At 41.8% G+C, this 11,107-nt stretch overlaps 1 protein-coding gene and 1 long non-coding RNA gene across 3 annotated transcripts; one reads left to right on the top strand and one right to left on the bottom strand.

The window, feature by feature from the left end:
- Positions 1–205: 205 nt before the first annotated feature.
- On the bottom strand, positions 206–3,316 carry LOC114594194 (uncharacterized). The gene is made up of 2 exons (XR_003705904.2): positions 3,224–3,316; positions 206–2,627 (listed from the first exon to the last, which is right to left on the bottom strand). It is a non-coding gene; the product is annotated as an uncharacterized LOC114594194 (long non-coding RNA).
- Positions 3,317–3,393: 77 nt separating this feature from the next.
- Positions 3,394–9,619, top strand: CCDC28A (coiled-coil domain containing 28A). 2 transcript variants are annotated; one of them, XM_077925954.1, is made up of 7 exons: positions 3,470–3,550; positions 4,721–4,866; positions 5,828–6,022; positions 7,097–7,260; positions 8,043–8,197; positions 8,735–8,757; positions 9,098–9,619. In XM_077925954.1, the coding sequence occupies exons 3-7, from the start codon at positions 5,865–5,867 to the stop codon at positions 9,150–9,152; spliced, it is 555 nt and encodes a 184-aa protein (XP_077782080.1). In that variant the 5' UTR covers positions 3,470–3,550; positions 4,721–4,866; positions 5,828–5,864; the 3' UTR covers positions 9,153–9,619. The 2 variants fall into 2 exon arrangements, with proteins under 2 accessions (XP_028579389.1, XP_077782080.1); XM_028723556.2 differs by lacking the exon at positions 4,721–4,866 and having other exon boundaries at positions 3,394–3,550.
- The last annotated feature ends 1,488 nt before the right edge of the window (positions 9,620–11,107 follow it).

The raw sequence follows: 11,107 nt of genomic DNA, 5'->3' as shown, positions 1-11,107 counted from the left end.
ACAAATGTGTAGTAAAGGCAATTAAGTATGACCTCATCCCATGCATTCAAGCATGGTTTTTTTTCCTTTTTCCTGAAAGTCTAATATTATTTTCTAGTCTTTCAGGTTCACTCCCCTGAAGGTGCTACAGGTTTCCCATTCTCTCCCCCCCTTTCTTTTTTTTGAAGTGGAGGACACTAAGTACCAAGCCAGCTAGGAGGCCCTGTTTAAGAGTGAAAGCATATTTTATTACTTTGCGTGGACAAAAAGTGGTCAAACCAGCAGCAGCAAGTTCAGTGGAAACACACCAAAAAGAAACAAGAAATAAAGCTGATACAAGAAAACTTAATTGTCAAAAGAGAAAGACAGGGAGAAGCAGCAGCAGCTTACATTCAACACATGCTGAGGTAAATCTGTTCCTCGGGGTCATACAGAAATTCTGTGAACGTGTTCCAAATCTCAATGAGGCAACATCAGCTACAGCGTTCTCTGATGTTTTCCCATATCAGTGTTTTATGAGGTTTTCTTTGTAATGCCAAAGTAGCAGGGGGAACACAGGCCCATAATAATGATAAATGCAGGCATCGATTACACTGCTCTCCCAACAGTATCCCCTGAAGTGTAGCAGGTCAGTTGTGGATTTGGCTTTCTGGTTGTGTTGGACACTTACCAATGAGTACTGAAAGATTCACCCTAGGTGTGATTGTGGTTGAATACAACATGCTTGTCACAGGTAGGGAGGGGGACATTATATGGAAGGTTTTAGGATGGCCACCATTAGGACCGATCCAAGACATTTTGGCACCTGAGGCAAACCACAAAATGGTATGGTCTGTTCCGCCCCCCCCCCCTCCTGCCAGGGATGGAGTGAAGATCTACATCAGGAACAAAGGGAGAATAAAGATCAACACTGGGAACAAGAGGATGGTACTCACCTCAACATTACCATATGGGAATCAAAGGTCATTGTGGATGGGTAGGGAAGGGGCTCACTCTATAACACACTGGCCAGGTGCAGAGCCCAGAAATCCCCAGAGGACAGCCCCCACCATTTCGTCTCATGCTGTGGGAGGAGACCAAGAGTGCCTCCTATTTGCCAAGAGGCTGCTATAGAGGTGGCATGGTGGGGACTGCTGAGGAGGCAGCAAGGAGTGCATGGCAGTGGCGGTGGCAGCAGCAGCAGGCAAGGCATTCCTTGGAGACTGGACCTGCTACCCCGTAGATCCTGCCGCCTGAGGTACTAGTCTCACCTTGCCTCATGGGTGGGGTGGCCCTGGCCACCATGTACATGAGTCTCAGGGCCACTTCAGAAGGCTTTACAAATCACTCCACAAAGAGCAGCCTGCAGTTCTTGGAAGAAAGCTAACATCTGATCTGCGCTTCCTGGAACAGCTGCCACTTTTCAGTAGCAACCGATGCCAGCATAACAGCTGAAAAATGTGACACTATCCTCCTGAAAACCACTGCTGGAAAGTGGTAGCTGCATCTAGGGATACACCAAGTCGGAAGTTACTTCTTCCACAGTTTTATACTTGGGGATGGTTGGGTCACTTCACTTGGAAAAATCTGAACAAGTGTTTAGGCAGAAGCAATGTGTGTAGCTGGAAAATAGATTTCATTACATTTACTTCAACTCAAAACTATAGTTAGTATGTGCTATCTTTGCAACAACTGTATAATTCAGAGTTTATCTCTTGATGTGTTGCTATCATAATAAAGTTTATAATTAACTGGGACAGATTGCATTTTAAAATCCAATGCACTTCTGCCACAGGTTTCCTGTCTGTCTTCCCTTCCCAATATTGGCATAAACTGGCTAAGCAAACTCTTGCATGGAAGAAATAGCAAAACAAAACAACAAAACAAAAAACCACCACAATGCTGCAGCACAGCACAGGATCAATGCAGGGTGAAGTAAAGGGCAACAATTTGTGACTGCAGTGAAGTGGCTGCCTGAGCCACAAGTTCAATTTCCAGAACTATGTTGACAATCCTAAGTAATCATTTCCATAGAGAGCCACAATTACACCCAAAATTACATACTGGACAGTACTACTCCTTTCCCACTCTAGCAGGATAAACATGAATTTGGCATTGTTTCAAATTCTGAGCAGCAACTAACTTGGAATCTACAGTGCCCTGCTTAAGAGCACAGATGAGCCAAACTGAAAGCCACATTTGTTTATCTATCTGCCCCATGCACATAAAACACGAGGATAAGTATTTTTTTGTAAGAAAAGGTACCTGTGGAGGAGGGGAAGTGAACTCTGCCCCATCTTCTCCCTGCGCTCCATCCCTCCAGGCACTTTTCTCCCCATGCTGGCTCTGCTACCAAAGAGGGTCAGCCTGAGACGAAAAGTGTACGCAGGAATGGAGCGTGTGGCGAAGACGGGGAGGAGGAGAGAAAAGGTTTCATTTCCCTTCGCTCACATTCACCTTTCATTCTAAAAATTAGAGGCTTCAGCTGAATCTTGGAACAGATGGACATCGTCCGGGTTTTCATCCAGCAACTCCGTAACTGAACACCAGTGCTTCCTGTTAGTGTAAGGGAGCGTAGGAGAGCTGGCTCTAAACACTTGCTTGGCATTGAATCCAGAAGGGTTTGCATCCGAGTGAACATGCATACGATCGGGATATTCATTGCAGCGCTGGAAGGAAGCAAGAGAGGAGGAGTGCTATGAATTCGCACAACAGAAGAAAGAGAGAGAGGAGAGAGAAAAAGAGGTCAAGGGTGCATCACTGTATTGGGGAGAAAGAGCAGCAGCGCTCTGGAGCTTTTTTAAATGCTCCGTACTTGAGGAGCAGAGCAGGTGAGCCGACGCAGCCCCTGAACAAGAACAAAAACTGAAATCTCTGCATTTCCTTTCATTTCGTTTTCCGCCTGAGAGGGCGCTCCGCTTTCTCTAATCAAGGGCCCGCCCTTATTGCGAGCCTACCTACGCGCTCCACCCTTGCCAATTGCTGTACTGTTTTTAATATTCAGTTGGAAGCCGCCCAGAGTGGCTGGGGAAACCCAGCCAGATGGGCGGGGTATAAATAATAAATTATTATTATTATTATTATTATGGACAACCGCAATTAGCAAAGCCAAGCAGTGCTACTCTCAGAGGAAGGGCTCCTGCCCACTTCCTTCTCCCTTCCAGGATCATGCTCTTTTCCTAATAGGGTCTCTCTCTCTCTCTCTCTCTGCCGCGGGGGATCACGGGAGTTGTAGTCTCTTGGCGTTGAAGGCCGCGCCCCCTACCCGCATCGAACGGCGTTATATGAAAAGGAGATTCATTCTGCTCGCTCCTTTTTCTTCGTGCGCTCCCCGGCCTTCCTGTAAAACACCTTCCGCGCCCCGCCTATTTCCCCCTCTTCTCGAAATGGATTGTGGGAAATGTATTTTTTATCTCGACGGAAACATGCCGTTTGGGATGAAATCGTACTACAACTCCCAAAATGCAAAGGAACTATCACGCGGCACGGGAACGCCCCCGTGAGGCTCTTTCAGGTCACATGACCATCACGGATGTTGCTTCCGTAAATATCAGGCTGAAATGCTTCAATTCGGACGAATGTGAACTCCCAGGTAAGGTGGATCTAGCGGGGGGGGGGGGATTTTGGTTTCCGTTCTCTTCCGTCAGTCAGAAAAGAGCTTTACTTGGAAAAGGTGGCAAAATTGGCCTTCTAACAGCCGGAAATTATTTCTAGCACTCCGATATTTTAGATGTGATAAAAGGCTCTACCAGGGTTCTTTGAGCTGTTCCTTAAACATATTTTAAAAATATGCAATTTTGGGAATAAGTACCGACTTTAAGTTAGGTGAGATTTTTTTTGTTTCCTGTGTTTTTGCCACGCCCTCGTAGAACAGCAACTTTGTTTTAAATTCTGCATTCCCCTCCCCTCAGCTTTTAAACGACTATCATGCCAGGAGGGAGTTGGTATTTTTAAACTGCCTTTTAAAAATTATTATTAAAAGTGATTTACCTGACGCTACTGCTTGCCCTGCAGCAAATTGGACCATCCATCTTCATCAGACAGTCATAGAATTGTAGACTTGGAAGGGATCCTGGGGGGTCATCTATTCCAACCCCTTCAGTGCAGGAATCTCAGCTAAAGCACCCATGGCATATGACCATCCAGCCTCTGATTAAAAACCTCAAATGAAGGAGAGTCCACCACTTTACAAGGGAGTTTGTTCCACCATTGAACAGGCCTTACCATCAAAAAGTTCTCCCTGATGTTTAGTCAGAATCTCCTTTCTTGTAACTTGAAGCCTTTGGTTCAGGTCCTACAAAGCAGGAGAAAACAAGCTTGCTCCATCTTTCATGTGACATCCCTTTAGATATTTGAAGATGGCTACCTTATCTTATCTAAGGCGCTGTGGGTAAAACCTCAGTGCCTAGGACTTGCTGATCGCAAGGTTGGCGGTTCGAATCCCCGTGGCGGGGTGAGCTCCCATCGTTCGGTCCCAGCTCCTGCCCACCTAGCAGTTCAAAAGCACCCCTAAGTGCAAGTAGATAAATAGGTACCGCTTTATAGCGGGAAGGTAAACAGCGTTTCCGTGTGCTGCGCTGGTGCTGGCTCACCAGTGCAGCTTCGTCACGCTGGCCATGTGACCCGGAAGTGTCTTCGGACGGCGCCGGCTCCCGGCCTATAGAGTGAGATGGGCGCACAACCCTAGAGTCGGTCACGACTGGCCCGTACGGGCAGGGGTACCTTTACCTTTATCTTATCTCCTCAGTTTTGTCTTTTCCAGGCTAAACATACCCAGCTCCCTCAACCGTTCCTCATAAGGTTTGGTTTTCAAACCTTTGCTCATCTTGGTGTCACCCTCCTCTGCACACGTTCCAGCTTGTCAGTATCCTTAAACTGTGGTGGCCAGAATTGGACACAGTACTCCAGGTGTGGTCTCACAAAGGCAGAACAGAGCAATACTTAATCTAATGGCACACTGTTAAGATTTGTTATTTGGCATTAGGCTGTCTATGAACGTTAGTAAGGCTTTCAAATATTCTTCTAGCAATATTAATCAGATGTAATTCGACTGACAAGATTTGCATCACGTCAACCAAGTGACAAATTCCAAAAGAGTCACTATGTTGGTTTGTCCTAAAAAAAGCAAGAAGAGTCTAGTGGCACCTTGAATAATATAATTTTATTATGGCCTAAACCTCCTTTGTCAGATAGATAAGGTGGCCTGCAGTTAGCCATAATTAGAATGTTAATAGGTGGTCATGCAACCTTTTCTGAATCTGTTAGTACAGTATTAGCTTAGAAATGTGCAGCCTAATTCTAATGTATATTTACTCAGCAGTTAATCCCACCGAGTTCAATGGAACTTTATTCCAGGTAAATATTGTAACTGCAATATATAATAAAAGTATATTGCTGTGGTGGATACAGTTGTAGGAACCTGTGCACAGCTAATTATTAGTTATATTTTTCTTTTACTTTTTTGTGCTATGATTGGATAGACACTTAAAATATGGTCATATTTGGGCAACATATATTTCCCTGTATAATTATCTAACTATAAAATAGTGATCGATAGTCTACCTATTAAAAAATATTTCAAGCACAGATATTATTAAATGGCATTGGCCACACAAAAGCTTAAAGCCAGCTTGCAAGCATAACATTCCAATTCTATGCATATTTGGAAGCAGAACCTTGAACAATGGGGATTACTTTTTATTAAATGCACGTAAGAAATGTTTATATCTTTCTTCCTGACTGCACTCTTGAAGTACCTCACAGAACTTAAAAGTATAAGTAAAAATACTCTAAAATTGATCTATTAATATTAACCATGCTCTTCATTGGCACAGATAACACTATATATTATTTAATCTTTCCTCCTCAGAGAAGCATTAACCATATAGTACCAACAATCTGTGAAAATGGAAGAAAGAAAAACTAAGAGAAGGAGCCCCAAATCATCCACTTCTCATGTCACTCAAGTGGTCAACAATAAGAAAAATTCTGTGCCTCCTAGCAAAAGTACAGTGTTTTCAAACCCTGCACCACAGCCACCTTCACAGAAACCAAAGTTTAAAAGGTAAATGCTCATATGTTGCCTGTTGTTGTCAAGCTGCTGGCCAAATTGAGACTTTATACTTTTCAGGCAGAGAAAAAAAATAAAAGAAGTGATTTAGGCTGCAGTCTTACACCAACTTACACTAAACGTCATTAGATACAATGGCTCTTTATTTGTCCCTATGGCACGGTGAGCCACATGTGTAGACTTGGATTTTCAGTGATTGCTTTTTTGTACTACAGTTCTAATGAAATCACAAAAAGGGAAAAGTAATCAAACTAAATGTACTTCAGAGAATTTTACTGTTTTACCAGTTATCTTTCTGCAGCAAGGCACCCAAGACTACATACAAGCATATAATATAAATTCACTAAAACAGTAACAAAACAACCCAGAAATACAAAAGATTGAGTAATAATTAAATGCAGTACTTTTTCCTCAAGCAAATACTTTGTTTCTGATGACATAAAGTCTGCATTGTTGATTAATTTCATGTGATCTTGTTTAAAATTTGTTTAAACTGCAGATATTACACATTTTCAGAATTCTGAGGTCTGTTGTTAGGTCTGTACTTTTAATTTTATAATACAGGGTTTTTGAAATAGTGGGTTGTTGAATGCTTTTTAGAAAAAAATCTAACACATAGTTTGGATAGTCTTCAGTAAAACAATGATACCCTTAAAAAGTTTCCATTTAGAATTTGTCAAACATTTTAAAGGAGACAAATCCTTGTCATTCAAGCAGTTATCTCTAATTCAGAAATTAGCATGCTGCCTTTCTTAGCTAGGAATTTTCCATGAAATCTTTGCATGATATCAGATAGAGCTCTTTTTCTTTCTTAATGAAATGTAAAATCTAGAGAAGCTGTTTGTACAATCAGGTAACTGTATCACTACCTTCATAAGTTGATACTGTGAATTGCAAACTAGAACACTAGTTCTGGATATAGCATAATGGATCATTTGTAATATATTTGTGCTTTTGTCCCAGGATGATATTTTCTTTAAGGCTTTTGTCACATTGTACATTCAAGATAGCAAAAAGACTGAGAGCACCAAGAAGATGGTAATAATTTAAATAACTTCTTTTTGTCAGGGGCATGAAAGAGAAAGCCAAAGCACCAGGAGCAGAAAGCAAAGGAGCACAGTCTGCTCCAATCCAGCACTCATTTCTCACTGATGTATCAGATGTTCAGGAGATGGAGAAAGGACTTCTGAGTCTTCTGAATGACTTCCACTCTGGCAAACTTCAAGCATTTGGTAACTTGGCTGCTACTTCTCCACTTCTTTCACATGTGAAAGTGTAGGATATGGCTGAAAGTCTTAAGTGTCTTAAAACTTATGTGGTGTTTCACTAAACCATCTCTCTCTCTAAATCTGGCTATTTGTAGCAGAGGGGGCAGATCATGGTACTATTGCCAGACTTCGAAGTACAGTGGTACCTCCGGTTGCGAACGGGATCTGTTCTGGAAGTCCGGCCGCATCCCGAGGAATTGACAACCAAATGTGCCACTTCCGCACATGCACGCGGCGCAGTTTAGCGCTTCTGCGCATGTGTGCGCGGTGAAACCAGGAAAATACTTACAGGTTTGCCGCGTTCACATCCTGAAAGACACACAACCAGAGGTGTGCATACTGTACTGTAGAGCTATAATGTATTGTCTTATGCTGCATACTTTTGCCAGTGTAAATCTTCTAATTCTTTTATACAGTCGAACCTTGGAAGTTGAACGGAATCCGTTCTGGAAGTCCATTTGACTTCCAAAACGTTCAGAAACCAAAGCATGGCTTCAGATTGGCTGCATGAAGCTCCTGCAGCCAATCGGAAGCTGTGGAAACCGGGTCAGACGTTTAGCTTCCAAAAATTGTTCAAAAACCGGAACACTCACTTCTGCTTTTTGATAGTTCGGGACTGAAACGTACGAGTTCCAAGGCATTCGGCAAACAAGGTACAACTGTATTGGAATAAGTAGAAGAGATGATCTATTCCTTTACCTTTGTCAGAACTTTGTTTTTATATTTCTGCATTCTGATTGTTTCAGGAAATGAATGTTCCATAGAGCAAATGGAACATGTAAGAGGAATGCAGGAGAAGCTGGCCCGCTTGAATCTAGAGCTTTATGGGGAGTTGGAAGAACTTCCTGAAGATAAGAGAAAAGTAGCTAGTGACTCCAATCTTGATAGGCTGCTGTCAGATGTAAGTATAAACAACAAGGATTTGCTCTACACAGTCAAATCTGTATTCAGAAATTGGGAAGAGCTGAATGGAAGTTCTTGTAACAATAAGAACCACATCTATAGATGCTAAGATTAGTTTTCTTAAGCACTGTACTTCTATTCTTGACTGAATAGAACTCTGAAGCTGGCTAATTCCACTGCTGTCTAAGCCTAAGCTTGGGCAACCAGAATAATTCTGAAAATGGTACATTAATTATGGTAAACCTGAATTTAGTTTTGCAGTGAACCAGAACAAGCATCTGTCCTGGTTACCAAAATTCTTTTGGGCAAAGTGCTGTTTGGTATCTATAAAGCCCTTGGGTCCAGGGCACCTCCTTTCATATCATTGGTATAATCAGCCTTCCTCCAGTGGAAGACTCCATTGGATCTCAGTCCTTTCTGTGAATGGAAGGAGCCCTCCCACTTGCAGAAGAGACACACTGAATCTAATTAACTGAAACTTGATTGCTTGGCTAATTTATCACTATCATGCTGATTCTGTTTTTTTGCATTGTAGCTGGAAGAACTGAATTCCTCTATGTATCCTTTTTGTGAAATGGCCTATGCTGATGAAGCAAGTGTTAATTGTCCAAATTGTACACCTTAGTTCGTAAGCAAATTGTAATGATGAATCTAGGTTAAACAATCTGACATCAATTCAACTCCTCAAGCAACCTTTCATTTTAAGGCTTTTATTTTAGGTTGTGTTAGATTTACAAACCCATGTTCTCCTATGTTCCTATGGCTTCTTAATAAAACTCTGCTTTTCTTGCTATTACCTTAAACATTGCTGTTTTCAAAGTACATATAATACTAGGAAAAATTGATGTTTTTATACTTCAATCCTGTAAGATGCAGTTCCTTAACTTGCTTGTTTCAGACAAAAACTTCATTTAGCAGATGTTCAAGATGTTCCGAATACCAGCACAAGCTAAAATGCACCTTGTCTTTGTTTGTGTTTCGGAAACCCAGGGTGTCTTATTTCATTTCCAGTGGACTCTCTTTCTTGCTTCTGCAGCAAAGTATTTATATGCAAGTGAACATATTCACACATTCCTCTTAGCAGATGCGAGTTCTGCATATCTGTCAGGGTTGGAATCTAGGGTACAGGATGACCATGTCTTGCTGCTATGCTTTGTATTACTGCCTTATCTACCGTGAAGTGTTTGAAAAACTTGAAAATGCATTTTTATGCTGAGTGTTCGGATGATTTTGAGTTCTATATAAGTATGATTTTTAATATAATATGTTCAACTTTGATTAAATTAATAATGGAGCGTGGTGTTCCTTTTGCTTTCCCACGGTGCAGACAATCAGCTGAGACGTTCCTGTGTTTCTTTTTGCGGGTGATGCTGTTAAATGAGTGTTTAATTTATTTCGGCAATAAAATGATTCTAAAGATTGCTAGTGTTTTTCTCTACAGTAACAATTTATATGTCTACCACGGAGAGGTTCTTTAAGTGTGGCTTATTTTGGTGGTATTATACTGCAGTATCAGGGCTTGAGTCAGGCGTAGGTCAACAAAAAACAATAAATCACCCAAGGTCAGTGAAGTTAAAACTTTATTCAAGTTCAGGCCTAGCAGTCTCTTCCTAGAAGGTCTTGCCCCGATGACACAGTTACAAGGACTAAAGGTCTCTTCCTTCCCACCCTTCTCTAAGGCTTCTCTTCTGGGTTTTTCCTGCACAGTCTCAAACCACGTCTGCACATGACTAAACTCTGTTCTGTACTTTTCATTTCTCTGTGCCTTCTTGGAGACACAGGGAAGGGGAGCTGGTCACAGCAGGATGGGGAGACTCCCTGGATTCTTCAGCAGCCTCTTGACTCCCTTCCTCTCCAGCTTCTGCTTCAGCCTCAAAGTCTGAACTGTACTCTGCCACAGATTCTTCTTGCTTACTAAACCCTGTTGCCACTCCAGCTTCGAACACCCCCTCTCCTGAGTCTTCCCCCTCTGACCACTCATTGTTGTCCCACTACCAATCCCGTGGCTCTGAGGCTTCTCCTCCTAGGAGTTCCCTTGGGGGTTCCCCAGCAGGTGCCTCTTATCACTTCTCTGCACCCAGCCAGTCCATGACATACACTTTGCGTTTAAATTATTGTTTTATTTTCCAAATCTGTTGCTAGAGGAGTTTGTTTAGCCCATGGTTGGTTTTTACTCCCTGAATCTGAAGATCATTTGGGTTCTTTGCTTTAAAAAGCTTATTTCACACCTTTTTCAAAGAAGAACTCAAGCAATAAAATATGAAAACATAGCCACGAAATTGATTAAGTTAGTCCAAGAACAACAGCTAACATGAGGAACTAATAATTCCAGTAAGAAGCACTCAGCAACACCAGGAGCAAGATGTAAATAAAGTTCTGCCATGAAGATCTGAAACTTGTTTTGAGACATTCATTCTTTTTCAACTCTTAACCTTCATCAAAACTGCAGAATATCAAAATACAAAACCAGAAGAAAACCTATACAATCACTTTTGAATAAAACTCTGTGATGTTGGTTTTTTTAATGTAGTGTACCAAAGGTTCTGACAGGCCAACAAATTTCAGTTAAGCTATGGAAATGATGCACCAGATAAAAAGGAGTTTCTTTTTATATACATCTATTTTTTCTTCAGAAGCAAGGAAAAGGTGACTTAAACGTAGATGCATTGTAATCAAAAGAGCTTCACATCAATTAGTCATTCTTCTAACACCCCTGCTAGATAGTCTATGATTATTGCGTGTGTAGTTGCTGATTTCTGCTGGCTGATTTCTGTGAAATGCATTGGAGTCCTTCCAGAAGTAAAGGTGACATCCTAAGAAATGTAAGCTGACAGCTCAACTGACTATGCCAGTGTAAGTCGAGTCAGAATTAGCCCAGAACGATAAAAGAAGCTTTCTCCTTTGCTCC

This window comes from Podarcis muralis, chromosome 3 (assembly GCF_964188315.1).
Source record: "Podarcis muralis chromosome 3, rPodMur119.hap1.1, whole genome shotgun sequence".
Classification (NCBI taxonomy): Eukaryota; Metazoa; Chordata; class Lepidosauria; order Squamata; family Lacertidae; genus Podarcis; species Podarcis muralis.
This window is presented reverse-complemented; position numbering and strand designations above follow the sequence as displayed.

What these genes read in the sequence shown, in the direction of transcription:
- CCDC28A (XM_028723556.2), top strand. Translation starts at nt 5,865, where the DNA reads ATGGAAGAAAGAAAAACTAAGAGAAGGAGCCCCAAATCATCCACTTCT. An exon ending in CAGAAACCAAAGTTTAAAAG is followed by an intron (nt 6,023 to 7,096) that starts GTAAATGCTCAT and finishes TCTTTTTGTCAG; the next exon opens with GGGCATGAAAGAGAAAGCCA. An exon ending in TTGATAGGCTGCTGTCAGAT is followed by an intron (nt 8,198 to 8,734) that starts GTAAGTATAAAC and finishes TTTGCATTGTAG; the next exon opens with CTGGAAGAACTGAATTCCTC.